The 25653-nt window shown below is 32.4% G+C and overlaps 1 protein-coding gene across 1 annotated transcript; it reads right to left on the bottom strand.

The window, feature by feature from the left end:
• Positions 1-1679: 1679 nt before the first annotated feature.
• On the bottom strand, positions 1680-25653 carry SLC6A14 (solute carrier family 6 (amino acid transporter), member 14). The gene is made up of 14 exons (XM_008574550.1): positions 25359-25653; positions 24305-24470; positions 20701-20832; positions 19306-19467; positions 18353-18491; positions 17063-17195; positions 15301-15441; positions 10261-10489; positions 8797-8922; positions 7121-7239; positions 6487-6586; positions 6129-6238; positions 3006-3173; positions 1680-1993 (listed from the first exon to the last, which is right to left on the bottom strand). Exons 1-14 carry the CDS (start codon positions 25404-25406, stop codon positions 1847-1849), a joined length of 1920 nt encoding a protein of 639 aa, XP_008572772.1. The 5' UTR covers positions 25407-25653; the 3' UTR covers positions 1680-1846.

The following is a 25653-nucleotide window of genomic DNA, read 5'->3' as shown; positions in this document are numbered from 1 at the left end:
GGAGTACCAAGTTAGGTACAAAGTCCAGATATTTATCAATTTGCTTACACTGTATTTAACGAATTGATTACATGTTGCTAATATATATTTAACTGGGGAAGGAACAAAAACAATAGAGAAAGAAAACCAGTTCAAAAGTATGTATTTTTTAAGTAAGTTACAGTAAAAAGAAGAGTTAAAATATAGTGATTTTAATTTCACTCAAGTGTGAAAAATAGCTTCCTCTAACGACTTACAATACTGCTATTGTCTCTAAGTTTACATTAAAGTAAGTGGGATTTGATGGAATTCTTTTCCATTATGCAAAATACTGTTTGCCACTGTTGAATCTGTGCAATAATAAGACCTATCACTGAGCACCTACAATATGCAAGCACACCATTAAAATCTGTGCTTTACACACTTGCGAAGATAGGGGCACAAACTCTTAACTCTTTGTGGTCAGCTATTGAAAGGGATTTCTTCCACTTCACATCTTCCTCCTCCCCCAGTTAGATATTCTTTCACTTAAAATGTGCCTAAATCTTCCCTGAATTACAAGGGTTACCTAGAAAAATGCATGCAATTTTCTGTTTGGTGAAAAATCCACACCTCAAATAGCACCAAAATATAGTAGTAGAATGCATGTAATGTAATATGTATTAAAATTAAGAAAAAGTATTTCTAAGTGCTAGGCAGACATCTATTTCAAACAAATGTTTTATAAAACCCAGTATAATTAAGGAGTTAATCTCTTGAAGTTCACTAACAGCACTTGATCTACCCTCAAAGAAAACCCTCAAAATATCAAACATGAGTTTATTTCATATATATGTATGTAACTCACTGAGATGGTTCAATCACAGGCCTACCTATTTACCTACCTTCATGCCCCCTCCCCCCCCAAATGAATTACAAGTATAAAATAAATGCCTTAATTACTTACTTTAATCTTCAATCAAAAGGAAAAGGAATTTAAATGTATAAGAAAAATTATTTCTTCTATTGTCATTCACTTGCCATAGGTAGTAATTTATTCACATAAGATTTACTTGATCTATTAGCCATATATCATAATCATAAAATGCAAGATTTGATTAAAGTTGTTTTCTCATTAACATTTTGGTCTATATTCTATTTGAAATTAAACCTGGATTTCAGAGAGTAAAACAAACTATTAATTTTGTGAAACACAATAGAAATTAGATGAGTTATAGTTTTCTTGTAAGCTAAGGAAGGAAGACAATATATGGAAAAAGAAGTATTAAAAACTCCTGAGTCCCATTTTCTAGATTTATCACTTACTGGCCATACGATCCTCTTTTTTCTGTTTTATTTCACTCTTTGTGAATAGAGAACAGGACTACTAAATTAACACAGAAAACATGAGCCATAACAAATGCATGAAGTAAGGCCTTCAGTTTGTAACACATTTTTGAAAGATACTAATTTATTTTCCTCCAGCTTTGTAGAAAAGAAAGATTGTTTATTAAGAAAATAGAAGCAAATAAATTTTTAAAATTTGTGTAATAGAAAATATAACTATTTTCTAAGTATTCAGTTCAAAATAAAGCCTCCAATGTATTAGAAAACATTATGGCAATATTTACAAAAATGTTACTGTGAAATAGACAATTATTTGTTTGTGTTTTATACAGATAATCTAAAAAGAAATATAATAAGTACATTGCTAAACATGAATAGATTTACATTTTATATTACATTACTGCTTAAATGGGAAAAAATTATCACACTATTATGAACATAGTATGTACATTTTTCTACTCAATTGACATACAAATAAATAAAATTTTCCCCTAATCTAAAACAATCACATTATGCAACATATATTTTAAAAAATGAGATCTTATTCTGGTTCTCTACCACCACTAACAGTAGGTATTTCATGGTCGGTCTCCTTTTTAGGATCTACCATGCCTTTATATCTCTCCCCACGATGTTGTTCTAGGTATGGACCCCAGTTAGAAGCTGGTCTGCAGCAACTTACAATGCGCTGAAAAGCAAAAACGAAACAATTACTGTCTTTGAATTTCAGTGCTACAATCCGTGAATAAGCAAATATTAAACTATATTTTCATTTAAAAAGTTTCTTTGCTAACAAAAGTGAAATAAGAACCAAAAAAAAATAATAAGTTTTAGTATAAATTCTTAATAATACATAGTCTACTGAGAAAAAATTATAATCAAATTTAGCTAATTGTGAGTAGAATTATATTAACTACTAAACCAAAATAAATGAGTATGTAACGATTTCACAGGAAGTTGTGTGAGCCCATCAGAGTAACTGTTACTACATGTCCCTTCACTGAATTCTCAGGCATTTCCATCCTGGCCATAGAGTGAGGGTAATGTGAGGATTTTAACCAGTATGTACCTGGGATTTGTTTCAAGAACCAAGAAAAGGGAGCTCCAGGGTCAAACCACTGATTTAGATCCATTCTTGGATGGGCTCAGGAATTTATTTAAATTTGAGGCTCCTCAGCCTATCCTATCATTGTCCTAGTGAGGTATCATAATCAACTCTATCCCTCTAAGCCTCCATGGAAGAGGGATGACTCAGGGTCTAGACTGGGTTCAAAATAATTTACCAGGCTTATTCTAGTCTGAACACACTATTAGGATGTATATTATAACAAAATGAGATTTTAAAAGTAGAGATTATACATATAAAGTAAAAAGGTCATTTTCTTTGTGACATCTTCAGGGACAAATCAGTACAATACAGATATCATAGCTGTTTAAAGGCCTGAGGATACAGCAACAAGCAAACCAAGCTCTACAAGGAGTTTATTATAGTCTAACACATAGAGGCACACAAATATATATAGAATGCAATACATCATACACTAGTAACAGATGATTGTATTAGGTATAGAAGTAGCCAAGAGGAAAAGTGATTAATTTTATCTCATGTAATCGCATATTACCACCATATAAGTACATTAATCTTAATTTTGATCATAAGTACTTTATACAAAGTATAAAAATTAATTTAATGTGCTTACCTGAAAGATGTTTCCTTTAGCCTGAATTATTTTTATGATAGCCATAATTGGAATCCAGATAATACAGAAAATAATCATACACCAGCCTAGAGCAACTCCCCAGTCAGGGTATGGAATTTCGGCATACTCAGGCCTATGAAATTGCACCAATGACCAAATGAAAACTGCCTGTGAAAGTAAAATATAAAAAGACAAAGGTAAAGGTTAGACTTTATTACACTACTTTTTAGGATTTGATTTCATTCCTTAGAAGTAATTTATCAAAAACAATTAAAATGAAAATACATTCAAGCAACTAAGATAATCACATAACAAGCCAGAAGATAACCATACTAAATGAACCAAATTAAATAACTTCCACTTTTACTTTGAATAAATTGTTCCAAAATTATTACTTTCACATATTTATAAAAGATACAAATACATGTTCAACACATATTTTAATAAAATACTTGATCATATATCAGATTGAAAGTAAAATAATATCTGAAATTTTCTGTAATTAAACTTTTAACTTTCACTTACAATAGCATGGTTTTATTCTATTCCATAGCTATGTAACATATCAATTAATTCAATGAGAATGTAAAAGCAATTATTTCTATTATTTCCCACTGCACAGAGCAACCCTTTCTCCACTCCAGAAACATGCATGCATTTACTCACACTACAATGCATATTTATTAAGGCACACTTCACTTCCAGCCTCTTACTGAGATAAAAAACAAGCTCAATATATGTTTAGGTAATACAGTGAAATCTGAGTCTTAAGGATGAAAATGTTTTAAGGCCAGGTTTCAAAAATTTTTTTTAAAAACCTACTATAAATGTTGAAGCATTAAAATTAATTATTTAGAAATCCGTAAAGCAGAAAAACATAACGAACAAACACAAAAAATCACCTAGTAGTTTCCCTAAATTTAGTTGTCTCAGTTTTACTAAAATCAATGTGAAAATAATAGATTGCAAAAATATTTATAGATATGCAAGTTTAATTTTAAAATTAAATGGATTCATTTCATTAATTTACAGTACAATTACCATAATTGTACATAACCACAAGAGAATGGATGAAGAATAGTGAAATCTAATATACAGGACTTTATACAAAATAGATGGCAATGTGCATCATTTAATATTTAATAGTTTTGCATTTTAAAGTAAATGGAGGTGTCGAATGCATGTAATCAATGAAAATTAGCCGGTTAAGAAGTTTAGTTAGAATCATCAGAGAAATGCAAATTCAAACCACATTAAGTTATCATCTCGCCCCATCTAGACTGGCAAGTATTAAAAAGACTGAGAATAACACATGTTGGCGAGGATGTAGGGAAAGGGGAACTCTTCTACACTGTTGGTGGGAATGTAAATTATTACAGCCAGCCATTATGGAAAACAGTATGGAGGTTTCTCAGACAACTACAGGTAGAGCTACCATATGATCCAGCAATCCCACTGCTGGGTATATATCCAAAGGAATGGAAATCATCATGTCAAATTGGATACCTGCAGTCCCATGTTCATTGCAGCTCTATTTACAATAGCCAAGATATGGAACCAACCTGAGTGTCCATCGATGGACGACTGGATAAAGAAAATGTATATATACACAATGGAATACTACTCAACCATAAAAAAAAAAGAATCAAATTCTGCCATTTGCAGCAACGTGGATGAGTCTGGAGAAAATTATGTTAACTGAAATAAGCCAGACAAAGAAACAGAAATACCACACGTTGTCACTCATAACTGGCTGCTAGGAAGGAAGGGAGGGAGGAAAGAAGGAGAGAGGAAGGGATGAAGGAAAGAAAGAAGAAAAAGACCGCAATAATAAGTTGAACTTTCAGAAGGAGAGAACAAACCTAAGGATACTAGAGATGGGGAGGGAGTGAAGGAGGGGGTTTGGAAGTAATAGGTTTAGCAAAAGGGCATAAAGAAATATCATGATTTGTAAGAATGAATATGCTAATAATAAAAAAATCTAAACAAAAATCTAGTTAGATCTTCTAAGTTGATAAAGGACTTATTTTATTATAGGGATTTGTCAAATGACGAAAATGATATGTAGTGGTATTTTAAAAATCATTTAGAAAGAATATAGAGCATCCAAATATTTTAATTCCACATATCCAGTCCCAAAACGCTCACTACTTGAAAGTGACTTCTAAATTTAAGGGAAAAAAAACCTAATATCGCCCCCTATACCCCCAAAATATGATACTTCAGATGTGAAGCAAATCCTGGATCAAAATACTTAATGGTCTTTTCTAGGAAAACCTTGAAGCATGAAGGCAATGAGAACCAAAACACATCTATGAAGCTTTGCCACTGTCCTACCCCCACCACTATATTTAGTTCACAGTAATTCTCCATCTCATTAAGTGTTTATTTTGGCACTCAGTCATTTACTGTCCTGAACTGTTGTTTAAACATTCCATGTTATGTCTACCCATCTTTTGCTTTCCCGCAACTCCTAAATAGTAACAATTGTTGAATTTATTAACATAAACCATTGCCTCTATTGACACAGGTGAGTTTCTTTTAGTAGTTTTAGATAACTACATACATCCCATAACAAGAAAAAAATATGCATTAAAATCTGAGTGTTGTTTCTTAGCAATCAATATATTTAAACAATTCTTTGAATGCAGGATCTAGACATTATGCATCTTTATTTTCTGTACCTGGCAGAGAGGTTAGAAACATTATTGATGGCTCAGCATATTTTTTAGGGAATGAGAAAATTTATTGTTTTTATCTAACTGGTAATTTTTAAGTTATTAATAACTTTTGAGTCTATAGGAGCCTGTTTACTTTTTTTCAAATGGTAAATGTTTAAACCCATGACCTCACAAATAATACTTTTAAAACAGTTTATGAACAGTTTGTGTTCTTTTAATTCCGTTTTTCTACGAACTTTTTGAAGTACTCTCATACTACAGAGGCATTTTAATTTAGGCAACTTGGAGGCACCAGCCATAAATAGTGCAATATTTGAAAATCATTCATTTATGACATTACTTTGCCTTATTGTCTCCAATGTGAATTATTCTTCAAGTTTATCTTAGAAATGTTTAACTGTGTATGTCATTGATAGCAAATTCATGGTATATTATTACTTACAATCAAAAGGATAGGTGTAATGAAAAACCAGCAAGTTCTCCACCATAGCCAGAATATCCACCTCTTTGCTCCAATCATCATTTCTATATCTTCAATGAATCTGTTCCCTCCTAAAGAAAAAAAAAGTCAAAGAGTGCATTGAACCCCTTGCTCAATTATCTTTCTGTGTCTAAACCTTTTCCTATATCACAATGAAGCATAAACCTGTAACTATATTTTCATCATAATGTATTTTTGCTCGGTATATTCTATTTTACTAACAGTGTAATTATTAATAGAATTATGTAAACATAATAAAAATAAATCAAACTAGACTATTTTAATAAAATTTTTAAATAATTGCATAGTCACTATTTACCATAAATCCAGATGATTCCTACTATTTCCAGTATAGCTGCAATCAAAATGCCCCATCCAGCACAGAAGTGGTCAATCAGATGAACCCAGTAAATTCCAGCCTACCAAATAAATATCAATTACTTCTAAGTATATTTTAATTATTTTTATGATTGATGAGGTGTTCAAATTTAATCTATTAATTTGATCTTAACATACACGTCTTAGTTTCACTTTTGCTAACATGTGAAAATGTTTCAAATGTACACACAAATGTGGCTTTAAATATCTCAAAAACCTTTCATTCTATACCGAGTCACTCGAAAAAAAATAGCATTTAGAATAGTTGATTATCAAAGTGGTATGCAGTATCTGTATGCTCTGTAGCAGCTGCCAAGAAATTTATAGTTTATGTTTAAAGTCTATAATCTTATCATATTTGGGGAAATTGTCAATTATTGGGCCTCCTGCGCTGCAAAATATACTTACTAACAAAGTTTTAATGGAGAAAAATGGGCTAAAACTCAGAAAACTTTGATACAAGTCAGACTTGGACTTATCACTCAACATCCTCTTAATCCTTGGTTTCCTCATTTAGATTATAAAGTATGTCCCAACTTATATTTTGTCTATGAAAAAAAAATGCTGTAGTATACCTGAGTCACACAGACGAGACCAAGGAGAAACAAAATTAAGCAGCAGCCCAAAGTTATGGGAACCCTCATTTTCTTCATCACTTTGGGAAATAAATCTTGAATCGTTGTTGTGATCGTTTCTTCAGAGAGAGAAAAAAATGGCATGCTATATGTCAACTTATTTGCCAATAAGGTTAATCACAGAATTCATCTTCTGTTAATCAAACTCACAAATATATGTTAAGAATATACTCTGGGCCCTGCTCCTTACTTTTAAAAATTTCTCTTAGCAGTCACCACTTGTTGGTTTTGATGAAAATACAATGAAGCTATATTTGTTGTTATTAGTTTATTTTATAAAGTTTTTCATTGACAACAACTATAAGGTAACTGGTACCTGTAGGCTGATGTAGTTTGAAAGAGGGTTCTAGGGAAGGAAGAATTCTAACAGAACTTTTAAATAAGGTCAATATTTGAATAAGTGTCATGCAGACAGAAAAAAATTTAGGCTTAAGAAATAAACGTGCTTATTAAATAGGAAATTGGCTAAGTGTATAAGGATGCACGAGTAAAAGGATTAGGAAGTATGTTTGAGATTTTCAATGGCATTGAAAGCCAACCAGAGGAATCTGGACCTTATCCTATAAACAAACTATGAAAATGATTTACATAAGAGAGTGAAATGATGAAATTGTTTCAGAATTTCTAGTCATGCACCCTAGGGGAAGTCCCTATGTGTATATAGAGTCATGTGCAAAGATAGTCATTGCAGCAGTGTGTGTAATTTAAAAAATGGAAATAATCCAAATGTTATTATTATGGCAACAGATTCTGAATTAACTAGATCTATATGCCTATGTATTAACATAGTTTCATAATATAAGTAAAAACCAACTGTCAGAGAAATATGTATGCTATGAAACTTCACATTTAGGTAAAAAACTTTAAATTTATATGTTATTTATGAATATATACAAGGGCACTTCAAAAAGTTCATGGAAAATGGAACTAAATATAATACAAATCCTTCTACGTACTTTTTGAAGACCCCTCTTATAAAATGTATACAAACACAGAGTGAATAACACAATATTCATTGTGTCATTTCCTTCTAGGGGAAAAAAAATGTGAATTGTATTAGGGAGAGAAACATAGGGGCCTTCAAATTCACCTGTAACCATTTATTTAAAAAAAAATATGAAGCAAGTATGATAAAATATTGTTTGTTTCTTCTGAGTGTCAAGTACGTGAGTACTTTGTATTTTTTAGTATTTAAAATTTAAGTTTTTTTAATTTTTTAAATGTATTTCATTTTTTAATTGACATATTGATTGTTCATATTTATGGGGTACAGAATTATACTGTAATGCAAGCATACAATGTGTGATGACCAAATCAGGGTAATTAGAATATTCATTATCACATAAACTTATAATTTCTTTGTGATGAGCGCATTTGAGCTCTTCTCTTCTAACCATTTGAAAACATGCAGTAAATTATTGTTAGTTATAGACACCCAGCACCACTATACACCACTAGAACTTGTTTTTCTTATCTAGCTGAAATTTTGCAAAATTTAAGTTAAAAAAAAAAATTTCCAGAATGATCATTCTGTGAGTAACAGCTAGGTGTTTTCACGTACAGGAAACATAAATAAAATTTAAGAGGGATATGTTAACATTGGAGATATTACTTACCAATGGAAGCAAACTGAGAATCAAGACCCAAAGTTAAAAGCATGAAGAAAAATAATATGGACCAAAATGGACCACCTGGGAGTTGGGCTAGAGCCTCTGGATAGGCAATGAATGCCAAATCAAAACCTAAGAAAAATGTATGGTATTTTAAATTAGTTGCCAAGAAAATGTACATATTTGGGTATTTTCAAAATAAGATACTAGAAAAATCTCATCTTAATTTGGCAATGCAATCAATGACATACATTCTTTACAAACCATTTTACTTTCACTTTTTAAATATTTTTTAAAACATTGGAGTTGTTTACAATGTGATAATGTAAACACGTGACATGAATTAAGCTAGTGAGACAAATTTTGCATATGGTACATTTCTCATATAAAAAAATTTAACTATTTAAACTGAGTAATAATAACAGTCTTAAATGCTAAAAACCTAAATTAGGTCACCTTATCTTAGCCTAGGAATTCTATGTTTACCTAGAATCACTATAAGTAGTCCCATTCTTATCAGTAGATGGATACCTGCAAGATTCTATGTAATGAAACTATAAATTGAATTTCGTTTTGTATTTGATGCTACCTTTAGAGGTTTATTTATTTTGTTCCAGTTTTATTATATGATCCTCAGTTTTAAGTATTTTAGATTTCTCCAGCCTCCCTGACGACTGACCTAGGATTCATGAAAATTTACTCCTACTCTTTAAAGGAATCTGATTAATGAACATCCTAACTTTAAAGACATTAGCTGGGAATGCTTAATTATCTGGCTAAAGATTCTTAGGGAAAGAATCCTAGGGTTTTAAAATAGAAATTCCTTATTAAAATTTTATTTGTTGTTAGCATCATTTGTTGACTGACAAAGGATAACAGAATATCAAGACTAGAAGGGACCTTGGAGATCAGTTCCTCATTTACAGAGGAGTGGATTAACACACAGAAATATTATATATGTCTTGCAGAAAGCCAAATATTAAGAAAGTGATAGAGCCTAGGTATTCTGTAACCATTAATCATTACTTATTAATCAGATTTATTTAAAGATGGACACAACTGTAAACTCAAAGTCACTTGTATCTTCATCTATATTGATATTGATGTGCTTTAAAAATTCAGGACCAATATTTTAATTGCACGTAGGAGAATTTGCATATACATTCTCTCTCTGTCAAACTGCATGGAAAGTGCTTAGCATGATGCCTGAAACTTGTAATAGTGCAGTAAGTGGTTCATATTAAGGACTAAACAAAATCTGGAAAAACGCTGTGCCTCAAACAATTGTTCCATAACATACTCTCATTTACCCAGATCACCTAAACATTATTATATTATTAAAATAACCAAATTATATAAGATGACAGGATATCCTACATCATAAGTCTTTTAAGTAAGTTGCTATAAACTCAGAGTTTTATAAGTGAGCTACATTGAATTAATCAAAGTTGATGATATAACATTATATACCTGATTTTACAACTTGAGAGACTTCCTTTCCAGATATATGAGCCATGTGTCCCAATATAGAAAAAATAGCAAATCCAGCAAACACACTAGTGAGGCAATTTGTCAAGCAAACTACAATGGCATCAGAGAAGCAGTTGTTATTGAACTTATTGTAAGATGATAGAGCAACTAATCCACCCCAAGCCACTGAAAGGGAATAAAATATCTGAGTGGCAGCGTCTTTCCAAACCTATAAGAGAAAATAATTTAATATTTTAAAACACATAATCTTGATTTTTATTTGAATAAAATATCTCACATATACATATAAATATATATTATAAATAGCAATGATATGAACATGCAAGTGTTCACTACCCAGCTTAAGGAATAAAATGTTACCAGTTTTTTTAAAGCCTCGTTGTACCCTTTTCTGATCATATCACCCTTCCACTCTCCAGTGGTAACTGCTATCCTGACTTTTATGTTTAGCTCTGCATGTTTTTGAGTTTATAGGAAAGTTATCTTAATGCATGTAAACTTACAGAATTTGCCCTTTTTTCATTCAATATGGTGAGATTTATCCATTATCCAGTTGAACCATATAAAAATTCAATTTTGTAATTTTAAAACAAAAGAATACAGGCAAATTCATGTGGTTCAAATAAATACATGTAATTTTAATAATTTTTTCCACTTCTCTATTGCCCCACTGTGTATACCGCAATTTATCCTTTCTCCTGTTAATGGACATTTAAATGATTCAATATTTCACTATTTTGTAGCTATGAACACTCTTGTACATATCTCCTCATATTTGGGTGTGGAACTGTGATGTCAAAGAGTATTTGCATCCTCTCTTAAGTAAATTTTGCCAAGTTATTTTCCAAAGTTGTTATACCTTTTGTGCTTCCAGCTAGGTATGAGAGTTCCTATTCCTCTACATCCTTGCTGGCACTTAGTCAGAATTTTCAATATAATCCAGTCTAGTGACTGTGAAATAAGAGTTTTGACTGCTCTGATTACTTATAAAGGCAAGGGTTAGCATCTTTCTGTGTATTTATTTTCCATAAGATTTTTTTTCTATGAAATTCCGTTTGTCTTTTGCCCGTTATTTTTGTTTTGTTTATTTGTCTTATTTGATTTTTAGGAATTCTTTATGTAATTTGGAGTTTAATCCTTTACCTATTATATATGTGTATTCTTTTCTCCCAATTTGCAGCTTATTTTTTTCACCTCTTTAGATTGTGTTCTTTGATGAACCAAAGGTTTTGTTGTTAGTTTAATTTAGCTAAAGGTATCCATCTTTGCTTATATGTATTGTCTTTGACCTTTGTTACTTAAAAAAAAAAAATTAGCCCAAAGTTATATTATTCTATATTTTCTTCTAAGATATTTAAAGTTTTTCTTATAATTTTCAATTTTTCAATTCACTTGAAATTGATATTGTGTATATTAAGATGTGGAATTCCGAATTTATGTTTTTTCCTAAATGGAATATCAGTTGTTCGAGGATAATTGATATTATCAGTTATATCTATTGAATATCAATTATATCAATTGGATAATCTATCCTTTCTTCATCGATCTGCATTGCCACCTCTGCCACATATCAAGTTCCATTTGTTTGTGAATCTATTTCTGAGATTACTATTCTGTTCCACTGGTGTGTAGGTCTTTACCTATACTAACACCATACTATTTTAACTACTGCAGCATTATAAGATTGTTTTCTATCTGGTAGGACAAGTCTTCCTCACTTCTTCAGATACACCTTGGTGTTTTGGCTTTTTTCTCTTCCACATAAACTTTAGAATCAGTTTTCAAGTTCCACAAAAAACCTTGTTGGGAATTTCATTGGAATTCTTTTAACTAACATATCAATTTGGGGACAATAGAAACACATTAATTCTTAACAAGGCTAGTACTAGGCAATATTTGAGGAATGAACATACAGTTAGATCAACTAGTTTTCTCATGCCTTGTTTTGATTAGCACTTCGAGTAGCTGGCCTCAGCTCTTCAAGCAGCCCCCTACATTCTTTATCTAATCCCACCCCTTTACTATTGCCCTTTCACAATCTACCTCTCTTATGTCTTTGTTAAAGGACAATAATTAATCTTAGAAACTAATTTAGGTTAATTCATTTATTAACAGTGAAATTCTGTGGATAAAAAATTGAATGGTACAGATTTCAAATAACAAGGCTGGTAAATATTTGGGCAAAAGTGTCTTTTTAGTTCTTTAAAACCAGTACTAGTCTTTGTAAGGCAGGCAATATAACGTGGTGACTAACCTCTGGAGTCAGAAAGAATGAGGTTTATATCCAATGCCTCTCCTTCCCTTTGACTTCAATTTATTTAACCTCTTTAAGCCTGTTTCTTCATCTATACTTGTAAAATAGTGATGATATTAATAAAAGTGTCCAGGGAATGATGTGAGAATGAAATAACACATGCAAAGCAATTAGCAGGATGCTCAATAGTGGCTATTATTGTTATTATTGGAAATAATCACAAATTGATACTTGGTGTCCTATATAGAAGTTAAAAACTATTTTCCCTTTGAATATTATTTCAATATAAACAAAGTCGCTAAGAAGTAAAATAAATATTACTAAGTCTTCAGAATAGAATACAACTTTATGTTTGATTGCAGAAAGCCAGTAGAAGCAAAAAGGATGGATGGATAATAGATGATAGAGAGACAGATAAATATATACATAGATTCATAGGTACATAGATAAGTAGATCAAGGTTATTTGACTTATATATACCAAAATCATGTTAGAAATAAAATGCCCTCTTATTTCTTAGGCTGTTGTCTACCTTAAGAGATAAACAGAATGCTTATATTGGTCTCTGAATCTTTTACTTGATATATTATGCATGCACATATGACAAGAGCTGGAAGTGGGTGTAGCAGTTCTGAGTTGTGTAAGAATGCTACTGCATACCAAGATGTGTTCCTTGGTTGCAAACAGAAGTGAAAGGAAATTCCAGACATAGTTATAATCTCCATATCTATCAATCTCAGACCTCTATACAAGATTATTACACTAGGAAATCTTAATTCAAGTTGCACTAATTGGCTGTACACTGGGCTAACTTTGAATCTTTCTTGATTTTAGTTTCATCACTGTAAAATGAGGAAGTCAGTAAAATAATCTCTAAAGACCTCTCTAGCTGCAAATTTGTATGGTTCTCTATTCTCCTGGAGATATCAATAGAGTTCGGATATTCAAGGACAAAGAAAAAATATGCACTTGTGATCCCATGTTTAGAACGTGGATTGAGAGAAGCAAAAAAAATCTAAGAAAAACAATTCTCATTGCATCAAACCCAAAAGAGATAGAGTAGGGTTGTGTTGTGGAGGGGAATGAAGGAGTGGGAGAATTTAATTGAATTTCAAAAGGAGCTTTAGGTATAGCTCTGATTCTTTAAAGATAGAGACAGTGAAACACAAACCAATGTAAAATAGTTATATAAGTTTTTTTGGATTTCAAGGAAGTATAAAGTCCAGGTGTCCTGTTAAAGCCACTTAAAAAATATCAAAGGGGTTTTTCAACTGTGCTCAAAGTTATGAGGTTTAAAGACAATGGTGGGTCCACTTAGATAAATGTAGCAACTATAATAATACTCATATAGAATAATATAATGGCAATAACTGAAATATTTGTATATTAGCTCACACTTATATAAGAGTTTACCATTTCCAAAGTGCATTAACATATTTTATCTTTTTTAATAACCTAACAGAGGAAGGGTGATAAATCCCAACTGCCATTTTATTTGTTTTTTATTCACCATCGAAAATAGTTTACAAGTTGGGAAGATATTCACAAACAAGGTTAAAAAGAGCGAGGCCTAAGATAAATGAAAAAATGAATTAAGATGGCCTGTGAACACATCCAAGTATATTAGTCTACAAGACTAAATAATAAAATTTCATACTTGTAAAATAATTTAGAGCTATTGTGGTTAATCACCGAGTGAAATTTTTGAGCACAAGAAAGGTAACAAAAGACGAAAGAATGACATTTCAATTTTCAAAAAGGTAAATGACTGATTTCCATAATTGAAAGCTGATAAATTTGACATTGCTTACCAGAACAATTCTACAACAAATAATTGAATATTCAATTATATGTATTTAGGGAAAAAAAACAGCAATGGCTGGAAATTAGCATGAGTTCTCTGAAGAATACCATTGCAAACTAAAACAAATGTCCATTTTGGGTAACTCTACTAATATGGCAGGTAATATTAACATAGTGTTTCTTTATTTTAACATAAGATTGCGGGGTTTTAGTTGATCAGAAGCTTAATGTGTGCAAAGAATGTGATATGACTACTAAGAAGGTGGAAGCATTCCTAGGCTGCATCAATAGAATCATAGTATCTAGAGTATATTTATTGTTAATGCTCTCTGCAGTTAAAATTGTAAATTTTTTTATGTACCCATGATATACACAGCCATTATCTGGAGATAGATTAAAGTTAAAAGAAGGTTACCTTACCCCATTCATATTCATGGCATATGTTTATGTTTCTGGTACAAGTAATGGTTTTGTTTATGGAATGCTTAATCCATGTCAAATTTGTGTTTTAACTTCATAATTCATTAAGTAAAATTTGATCTTACTTTTGGGATATTAACTTTTGAAAACAAAATGTATATTAGACCATTAAACTTTCAGCAGTAATCTGTAAAGTTACTGAATTTATTCAATAAATCGCATAGTTCCAATCATCAATTTGCATGTATTTATGCATAAAATATTATATTCCAGATTAATAAATTCCAAGTCTTTTTGGTCAAATAAAATGACCTTTAAAATCCCATTGATAAAAATTATTATCTCACTTCTAATAAGAGAGCATTAGTGTCATATTAAATAACTAAATCAGACATCCTAGTGGACAGAAACTCTAATAAATTTAAGTGTGTATTCTTTTGCAAGCAACTATATTATGACACTCATATGGAACCAAAGATCTTTCGGTATTTGCTTTTAAGGTTTATCTCTTCAGATAATTTTAAATCCAAATTAAGTCTTACCTCAGCTTCCTTAAGTTTTGTAAAATTGGACTGTGCTCCAATATAGTATGAAATGCCTTTAGATGAACCCTCCAGAGTTGCACCTCGTACTAGCAGGATCAGTAGGACCACATAGGGAAAAAGAGCTGTAAAATATACCACCTACCAAGAAAAACAACCAAAAGTTAATGTTGTTTTTAAAATCATGGTATATAATTGTATACAAGCAATATTATTAGCCAGTCAAGATTAGCAAAAAAAAAAAAAAAAAAAAAAAAAAAACTGCAGGAGATTTCATATAAAGCTATTAATAAGTCTGATGATATCAATACCAAAGTCGGCATAATTTTCTATTTCTGTTCTCACCACTCTCAAATGATCTATTTTCAAAAACACTTTGATGTATGAAGCAATATTTCCCTGGTTCATGTAGTAAATAAGTAGTACATCAGCAGTGATAACTTGATCTAGATGGAATTCTTTCCTAAATATATACTTTTAAATGTCTGTAGGGACTGAATGTCTTCTCTCAGTAAATTACTGCACTGAGGTGAGACAGGAAATTATTCTAAACACTGCAATGGTTAGTATGTATTCAACCCCAAAGGAGAAGGAAAACATCTCCCAGTAGATGTCCAAGTCCCATGAGAGCTTATCAAAGTGAACACTGGACACTCATTACTGTTATTCTTAAAGCCACCATTAAGAGAGTTTGACGGCACACAAACAAGTGAACTGCTTCTGTCCTAGATAACACTTGGCTGCAGATGAACAGATTGCCTTTGAGGCTGGCTTTTCATTAATGTGGAAGATTTCTTTGATCCATATATGTCCTATGTTTGATAATATGCCCAAGGAGATTATTTAAACAAGTCCCATCCAGAGACCAATAAAAATTAATTGCCTGAGTAAATGACCTTTAATGGACTCCTCTAATATCAACATCAAAAGCAAATCAAGGGTTTCAAAAATGTGCAACTGAAACATTTTGGAAATTTTCCACTTCATAGTATTTTTGTGATGTAACAGCATGTCTCATTACAATTTAACATTAACTGAATGTACTGGATATTGTGCTAGCAAAGATAGTATCCACAGTTATTCCTGTCCTCCACCTTTAAGGAAATTTCAATTTAGTAGTTAAAAACACATAAACATTCACTTTTCTTGGTAGTGTGCAACTGCTCACAGAGAAAATTTCATGCTGTTCTTGTAAATCACCACTATGCTCTCTGAAATCTTAAAAAATAAAACAATGAAGTGGGAAAATATAACAATGTTTTTCAGAGGAGGCCCCTTCACTGAGACAAAAAGTTTTGAATCAATTTTGACAAGTTTTAATTTAAGACAATGGTTGTGCAGTATATTATTTGTAAAACTCGCCAACTACGGGAGTTCTGATACTATTACCCTGTATAACAAGGATTTTGACTTTCCAAACAAAAAATAACAATATATAATTCCATTCAAGATGCTTATTTATATAGTGTGACAGAAAATTTAAAAATATGCTCTCAAGCCTCAGAATGATGTATTAGCTAGAAGGGTCCAAGTTTTGGGTAACTGTACAACTCCAGCACTAGTTTTCATTAGTTTGTTTTGTTTTTAACAATAGCAGTGATCACATGTATTTACTTGGAGCCAGGATGCCTACTTAGAAAGCTTTTCAAACATTTGAATGTCCCCATTATAGAAAAAAAAATGCATTTGATAGTGCTTGAGGTTGAACTACAATAAAACTGGAAAGCAGCTACATCACTATCTAATGTGTTTTCCAAATTACCTTGCCGGAAGACTTGATTCCTTTAAATAGTGCTGCTCCAACTATGAGCCAAGCCAAAAGAAGACAAAGTGCTAAATACCACACAATTACTCCAGTCTCATCCATTCCACTTGACCGCTGGAGTGCCACTTTACTGAAACACATAAACCCTTTTATAAACACAGAATCACTGTCTTAAAAGAATTCACTGAATTTTGTAATATCTTTTATTCCAAGTTTCATGAGTATTGTATCTTTTTGAGAAATTAATGTCCTGTGAGCCTTTTCTTGATAGATACTATCATATGAAGGGGCAAAAACTGAAGTTCATTCCAGGCTCTGAACTTCAGGCTTAACCACAGCCAATAAAAACTTCTAAACTCTAGAATAAAAGGTCTAGTGATTCTTTAGCTATGATTTTCCCTTAATATTTTGAGCTTCTTTATGTAAAGATATTATCCTTATATCAAAATAGTTCATTTTATTTCTTACAATATCTTTTCTCAAGTTAAAATAACACTGAAAACATTTAAAATTGTATTAAATATTTTCTTTCTATTCCATATTTATAGATATCATCAAACCCAAATGGTCCCATTAGTCATATCTTTTTCAGAGGCTTTCTGTAAAATTTTATGATTTCCACTATAGGCATGCATGGATCTTGGATCCTAATTCTTAGCTTGATGTCTGGGAAATTTCAATATCCAAAGTTTAAATGAGTCACAAAGCGCAGTAACATGTGGATGAAGAAGAGCTCATTCACCAGTAGAATCAAGGATGCTAGGTAAGGGTAATAGATAGGTATAGAGTAAGGAGGGTAAAGAGAGATTATATAAAGTCAATAAAGCAAATATAACCAAAAAATCTATTCTTACCATACAATGATAATTGTAAGCAAAACAAATAATGAGGAATTGCAGCTTTAAAAAGCAATTTTGCCTCAAATATTATTCATCACCCAACTGTTCATCATTAGAACTTGCTCATTATAGTTTAAAAATTTGAATATTTTTCTTCAAAGCAATTTCCTAACTTACAGCTAATAAGAATTAAGTAAATCACCACTGACAGTGCTTTGCCCACTTAATAATCTGTCTTTTATAAATTAGTTGACCATGATCTAATTCTGCAGGTAACTGTTAATCACCTAGAATAGGTAAACATTTGAGTCAAATGATATATAATCGGCTATGATCCCCCCTTTTTTTTATTTATGTGAGTTAAGGAAGGGGCTGATCAATATTTTGTTGTTCTTTATAAAAACATTTTAATAACATCTGCTTAAGAGTAATTATCTAATATACTTACTTCCAATATTGTTCACTGGGAAGCTGCCCTGGCTGATAAACTTCACTGCCATTGATGCAGGTAAAATTGTTGAAGTCTACCCAACTTTTATTCATTTGGATGATCTCCCCTATTCCTGTACTCACATTACAATGAGTTACTAAAAATGATACAGAAAAAAAAATACAGACACAGACATGTATTTAGTTTAGAAGACCACTTTCCTGGAAAAAAATAGTTTTACTGGTAAAATACTTAAATTATTGTCTAAATTGTCACTTGGTAAATGTAGAATAGAAATCTTACAAATGGAATAAGCCATTTACATTCACCATCTTAAGTGTTCTCTACTATGAAGCTGAGAGTGAGTGTGAAACTTATTAAACTGTGGTTGTATCTATACATAGAGTAACAACTGTTTCAGTTGAGATTTAGTGTTCTAAGGAACTTTTAGTACATGGACTTAATTATTTAACCTCCATAGGTAATTGATGCCTTTAAATTCCTCAGAGCATTAAATCTTTCTAACTTTATCCTCTAATGTGCATAGGTATTCACAGTAATAATAGTCTACAATATTCATGCTACGTTATCTCAAAGACTAGCAACATATGACACGGATAGCACTTACTGTCTCCTAAGACACCCACTACTACTCTACTATAATGGATGGCACTTTTCTTTCTTTGTCATTTTCCTATTTTCTTTCTTCTCTCTTGCCCATGACTTAGGTCTGCAGGAAGTACTCCTAAGCATGGTTTAATCATCCTGGCTGCCTTCAGAGATTAACATATGGTACAGGTATTAATTAATTTTCAAATTGTACATGCTATATTCTGCTTTTATCAATGATCTGTGGACCACTTAATATTGTACCTAAATCAGTTAGAAAATGATTTAACCCTTTAGTCTTATTTATAAAATAAAAAGAATGATGTGAAGTTGACAATTAAAAAATAATCAACGAATTTTACCTATAGGTGATCTGCTACAGTTTTCATCTGACCAAGACAAACAATTTTTCCATGGTAGTTCACTTTGAAAAGAAGCAAACATGTAGTAAAGACTATAGGCAATTATCACATTGTAATAGATTGTCACAAAAATGGATATCAAGACCATTGTAATTCCCACACCTGTAAAAGAGAACAATTAAAATAAAAATAAACTCAAGTGAAATTTCTTTTACTAATTCATAAAAAAAGCTGCATCTCAATTTTCACAAAATATTGTAAAATGAAAAGACTATTTCAAATAACTTTTTATTTCTGAGGGAGGGGGGCAATACTGTCTGAATAGCTTTCTTTCCAGATTTAAAATTATTTTGATGACTGGCTTTCTGATTAGAAAAAGGTCAAGGGCATAAGACCTGCATTAAGCTCATCAAATTCACATAAAAAATATTTATTATTTCTTATTAAGTCTACAAATTTTTGTCAGATTGGTCAGAGTGGGCATTCTTTAAAAAAAAAAATTCAGAGCCCATATCCTATTGACTCACTGACTGATATTTACGTCTTCATCTATAAACCAACATTTTGACAAGTACAAAATGAAGCCTCTGGACTAATGTCCTAAAAGGATAGTGGACAGTATTTTTACAAGTACATGTAAAGAAAATTCAATAACTCAGTAACAACTGAATTTAAACTTCCGAAGTTTCTCTCAGTAGTTTCAAAATGCAGTTTGGCATACTGAATATAACTCCTATACTTAAGACTAGCTTTTGAGGTAGCTTCTTGAATCTTCCAGCACAATATTCTATTCACCTTCTTATGAATTTATTTTTGATGTTGCACTGAGTCTTTTACAAATAGTTTTCAGCAGCGAGCACATACCAAAATGATATTTAATCTTCAGACAGAAAGGTAGTGTGATGTTTAACCACAATCAAGGCATTTGTTAAGCTTTACTAGTGTCCTATTCTATTATGAACATCCAAGAAAAAATAGTGACCTGCCCTTCAATTTTTCTGAAAGAGGCATTGTAAAAGATATGCAAAGGCAGTAAGACAAAGACTGCATATGAAATAGAAAAAAGCCAGAGCCATGATGTTAATGCACAACAGGACTATGTGCCAAAATAATTCAAAAGGTGAAAATAGGAAAATAATGACACCCTTACAACGATCTCTAATGTTCTTCCTAACCCTTTTCATATCTGCAGCCCAGGATAATCTGAAATAAAAATTAATGTCTGATTTTTAATTCTACAGTGGCAAACTATACAGAACAACAACAACAATGCATGTTTCTTTTTTTTTTTCTAACATGTCAGAATTTTAAACACTTTTTTCTTCCACATAGTGAAGACAGCTATATGCACAAATAGACCAATAGTCATGATGAGAAAAACACCTTAATACCAACCTTGAAACATTGGAAGAATTCTCCAAACTGAAACTGGACCTAAGCTAGCAAATTGTCCCAGTGCACACTCTAGGAAGAACAAAGGTAAACCAGCCAATGCTAGCATAATTGCATAAGGTATCAAGAAGGCACCTAGAAAGGTCAAAAGAATCAAAGCTCTATTACATTTCAAAATCTTGATGGCACTTTGACAACCAGCATAACATTTTTAAAGCATCCTGATGTAGTGGAATTAGACAGTGCTTGGTTTAGGCCCAAAGTTTACTACTTTAAGAAAGCAGTTGATTCTTTAAATGTTGGATTCTCTAATCGAAAATGGGAATGCTAGTGTTACCTAATGAGGTTGTTGTGATTATTAAAAACAATAGCCTATAAAAAGTAAGCCAGAGGAGTGTAATGATCACAGGCTTTGGAGCCAGATGGACCTAGGTTAAAATCCTGGCTCCAACATTTCCCACTTACGTGACCTAGAGCAATTTACCTAACCTCTGTACCTTGGGTTCCTCAGTTTGTGGTTCCTCAGTTCAAATACAGGGCCTATATAAAAACATTTGGCAAAATGGCAGGCATGTAGCATATGTTCAATGTGTTAATTTTCCCGTTTTCTCTTCTAAAAATAAATGGTCTATTTTTAAAATGTAGGGTGCAAATGCTAAATGTGGTTCAGTGAAAGTTATTGGAATTAAGTTTTATTCTCCAAATAACCACAAGGCTCTTCACTCAGTGTTAATAAGAAATTTATTGGTTTTGTTAGAAGAATATGAACTTTCGAGACATACTTATAGCTAACTTTCATTTTCATAGGGAAATTAATCTCCCTCATTAATCTAGCCCCCTCTTTTTTTTTTAAGCCTTTTACTATTTCACTTTCGCTCCTGCCCACTTTGGGGGCATAATATTGCTCATTAGTATCTTTACGAGATTATAGGTTGAAGCAGGGATAGCATATTAAACTGATTAGTCGAATATTCCAGAAGTCTTGGCAAAGTTTAATAAAAGAAATGTGAGGGTCAGTAGATAAAAATTGGCTTTTGGATTATGTACGTTTCATTTCTCTGTATTCTAATTTTTCCTCATGTATTTTTCATATTATGATACTGTAATATCATACCCAGGAATTATATTTTTTCCAACTTTCGAAATACATTTTAGTAAAAAGATAATAATTATAAATACTTGTTACATACTCATAGGTAAGTGACTTTAATGCTAACCCTGGAGGTCACTAGAACATAGGGACAAATATGTTTGTGTAGATGTTGCAATTTACATACCATCATTACTATGACTAATAGAAGTTTAAGACCTACCAATGATAAATGTGAAGAAAAATAATACAAAATATCCCTGTTTAACTACATCAATAAACAAAGTTTTACTGGTGTGGAGAGGTACTCAGTGTGGACAGGTATTTTGAAAAAATAATTGATTATTTTCTTCAGTGTTGTATATGGCTTTTCACCCATTATATTATTTCATTATTAATGATAACTATAATTGATAAATTGTTAATATATTGGCCACAAATTGTTAACACTGCTAACGTAAAACCTAAGGTGGTATGACACTTGTCTTTCATAAACTGTTAAATAGAATCTACAGATTAAAATGTTTCCAGATTTTAGCAACAATTTTTCAAACCTCACCATACTTTCAAATCTGATCTACTGACATTTGACAAATTTGAATTTCATGTTCCTCTTTACCCTTGGTCAAAAGAAAGAAAAGCAACTGAGATAGCCTAGATCCTCTATTACTCAAATGATGTAATCATTAAAACAAAGCCAGGAAGGCATATTAACTTTCAGAGGAAATGGCAAAAAGGATAATAGCATTGATAAATAATACTATTTTATTTTGGCTATATTTTAAAATTCTTTATTAACTAGTTCAATATAGTTTCTAGAAATATATGGCAATTACTTGGCCTCTGTATGATATCAAGTCACAGGGAATTTCTTATTCTAAATATGAGTACAAGAGGCTTGAAAGGAATCTGAATGTTTCTCTTCACTACACTGGACCTTAGGACATAGACACCAAAAACACTGTTATTTTTGACTCATTTTCCAGCTAATACTTATACCAAACCAATGACTGAATGACCTAGGTTCTAGATAAGAGAAATTATGCTACTAACCCTTAAAGGGTTTAACAGAGCTCCTTTCTTTTTTTCTTTTTATTGAAAGATAATTGATTATACATATGACGAAGAGCTCTTTTCTTAAATCTCTGAAAGCCAGTGTTGCTTTAATGCAATTAACAGGAAATAAAAGATTGAAATATCACCACACAAAATCCTATTGTACCAAGAAAAATAATTACAGTGGCACAGTTTCACTGGTACCCAATTACGAAATATAAGGGCATGCCACCTCTACACTTCTAATATAACCTGTAATTACAAGTAAATAAAATATGATGTAAGTAAAACGTTGTTTTGACATTACTAGAGAATTGTGCAATTCATTTTGTTTCCCTTTATGTGTCATCTCAGAGTTATTTTTTTTCCTTGTTCTAATTGAGTACACATTAAGGATCTGTAAGGTATAAAGAGTATTATTTTGCAGGAATAAAACACCTGGCCTTGAACAAAACTCTTGCATTTTAAAATGATCTTCTACATGGCCAATCCAATTTGGAAGACACGTAACTGAATATTGCAGTTTAAAATGCTAAACCTTTAATTACTTTGTAATCATCTCTTTCCACACTTAAATTACCAAAATGCAATGCCTTATTCTAGTTAAGCAAACAATTTATTTGACCTTCTTAACAGAACTAGATTTCCTTGCTTTTTCTTAGATTCAGCTATACATTAAGCAAAACACAGCTTGAGTCTGAACAGATTATCATAGGAACATGCATAAATTAGGAAGAGTAAATCATAATTGAAGATTATGTGGGATCTCAGATTAGAAGCTCAGAAGTGCTAAACAGTGCTCACTTCAGCAGCACATATACTAAAATTGGAATGATATAGAGAATATTAGAATGGCCTCAGTGCAAGGATGGCATGCAAATTCGTGAAGTGTTCCAAGAGAACACAGTGCTGAAACCATCACCAAAAATGTAGGTAGGCTTTACCTGCGGATTATATTAATTCACGGTGCGATAAATAGTATTGCTTACTTGTGTGGGTAATTAAGAGTTAACTATGCCACTTCCATTTTAAATTAATTCTTCATTGTTCTTAATGTTTTTTAAAGCAGGTGGTATGATCTGTGCTTTATTTAAGTAGTTGATTTCTTCATGGATATTCATTTGGTAAAATTGATGTAGCAAACAATAGGGATTTTGTGCAAAAACAAACAAACTTTAAAGTTGATTTTTGAGAATCCCAAATGTGAATAAAACTTTGAAGCCACAAAAAAAGAAGTGCTAGATATAAAAATTTAATCTAGTTTTTATCTGAGGATTTTGTGAAGCCAGCTTTCTAACTTGAACTAGTAGCTCACGGTTTAATAATAAATGCAGTATGCTTGTTTCCCACTCTCCCATTAACCCAAACTATCATATACCTTTCTTCAGCTCTTAAAATATCCTCAGAGGTCATAATAGTACCCCACTTAAAACTGGAGGGAAAAGAGGGGGGGGAGAATACCTCCGCCATTGTTGTAGGTCAGATATGGGAATCTCCACACATTTCCCAGTCCTACTGCATATCCAACCATAGATAGAAGATAATCCGATTTTCTTGACCAGTTACCACGGTCTTGATTCTCATCATTTTCACCAACATGGAAGTTCTCAGATGAAGCCGTCACTTTCTAGGGAGGAAAAATTATCAACAGCTTGTCTTTCTACTATTACAAATTCCACAGAAGCATAATTTTACAAATCCATACAGTAACAGATAGGGAAGAGGGAGACAGACCAAACCCTGAAAATGGTAGAAAGTTCTATAAGCAGATATTATTACTACTCCTTCAGCTGAGATCATCCACATTTTGGTGAAAAGGTTAAATATCAAGCCAACGTGCAAGGCAAATGAAAGTGAACAAATCAAAGTGTTTTAAACACAAAAGTTTTAAAGATGAATTAGGTAACATCAATACTCGAGATCGAAGCAGATCTTTGAGAAGAATCAAATGCAGCTGCTACTAAAAAAATTATTTAGACTCCTTTTCTTATGCACTAATTTGGGTGTTTGGAGTTAAGGGAAGTTTAACTTCTTTCACTGTCTTGGAGAGTAAAATCAGTGCTTTTCTAAAAGCCACAGAATAATATGCAGAGACAAATTCTCCTATCCCACCAGGTGGAGCAGCTCTCTCTCCACTTGGGGTGGGGAGCAGGGGTTCTATTCCAACCTGTTAGCTGCTCTGGGGTATGGAGGGTTCCTCAGGCCAGATAAAAACAGTGCACTCTTGCATTCCACTCCAGCATATGGGTACAGTCCGGAAATGGACAGAAAACAGGATTTGGTGGGCAATCCCAAGGCTGAGGATGAACTGGCCCTAAGCCTTCTAGCTACCTGAATAACAGCTGTTCTGCTTTTCCTCTACTCTATGGGGACATCTCAGGCATACTTGAAGATAGTTGAACAGAAATGTGGAGACCAAGGAGTAGCCACAGAAAGCAAAAACTGAGACTAGCTTTCCCTCTGAACTGTTCCCTCCCCAGGTCCTCCACACCTCCCGCAGCTCCCAGGCCCCTACCTCCTTCCCCCTCCACTTGAAGAAGCTCGGGCACTTCAATTTGTCCATGGTTCACGCACTCCCTCGGCTTGCTCTGCTTCGCCTCCTCTTACAGTCTGGCTGAGCTTGACTGGTAACAGGTGCACCCTCCCCTGTTCCTGCCTGCCAGAGTGAGCCACCTTGCCTAGGGGTGGGACCATTTATGGAGGGAAGCTCTCCCCTCCCCCTCCAGGTTCCCAGTCGTGTCAATTACCGGAAGGGACCAAAGTGTGGCTCTGGTTTTTTCCCCAGGTAAACCTGCATGTAGCAATCTCCG

The sequence above is a fragment of the Galeopterus variegatus genome, unplaced genomic scaffold (assembly GCF_000696425.1).
Source record: "Galeopterus variegatus unplaced genomic scaffold, G_variegatus-3.0.2 Scaffold56, whole genome shotgun sequence".
In the NCBI taxonomy this organism is placed as follows: Eukaryota; Metazoa; Chordata; class Mammalia; order Dermoptera; family Cynocephalidae; genus Galeopterus; species Galeopterus variegatus.
The sequence above is the reverse complement of the archived record's forward strand: the minus strand, read 5'-3'. Positions and strand labels throughout refer to the sequence as shown.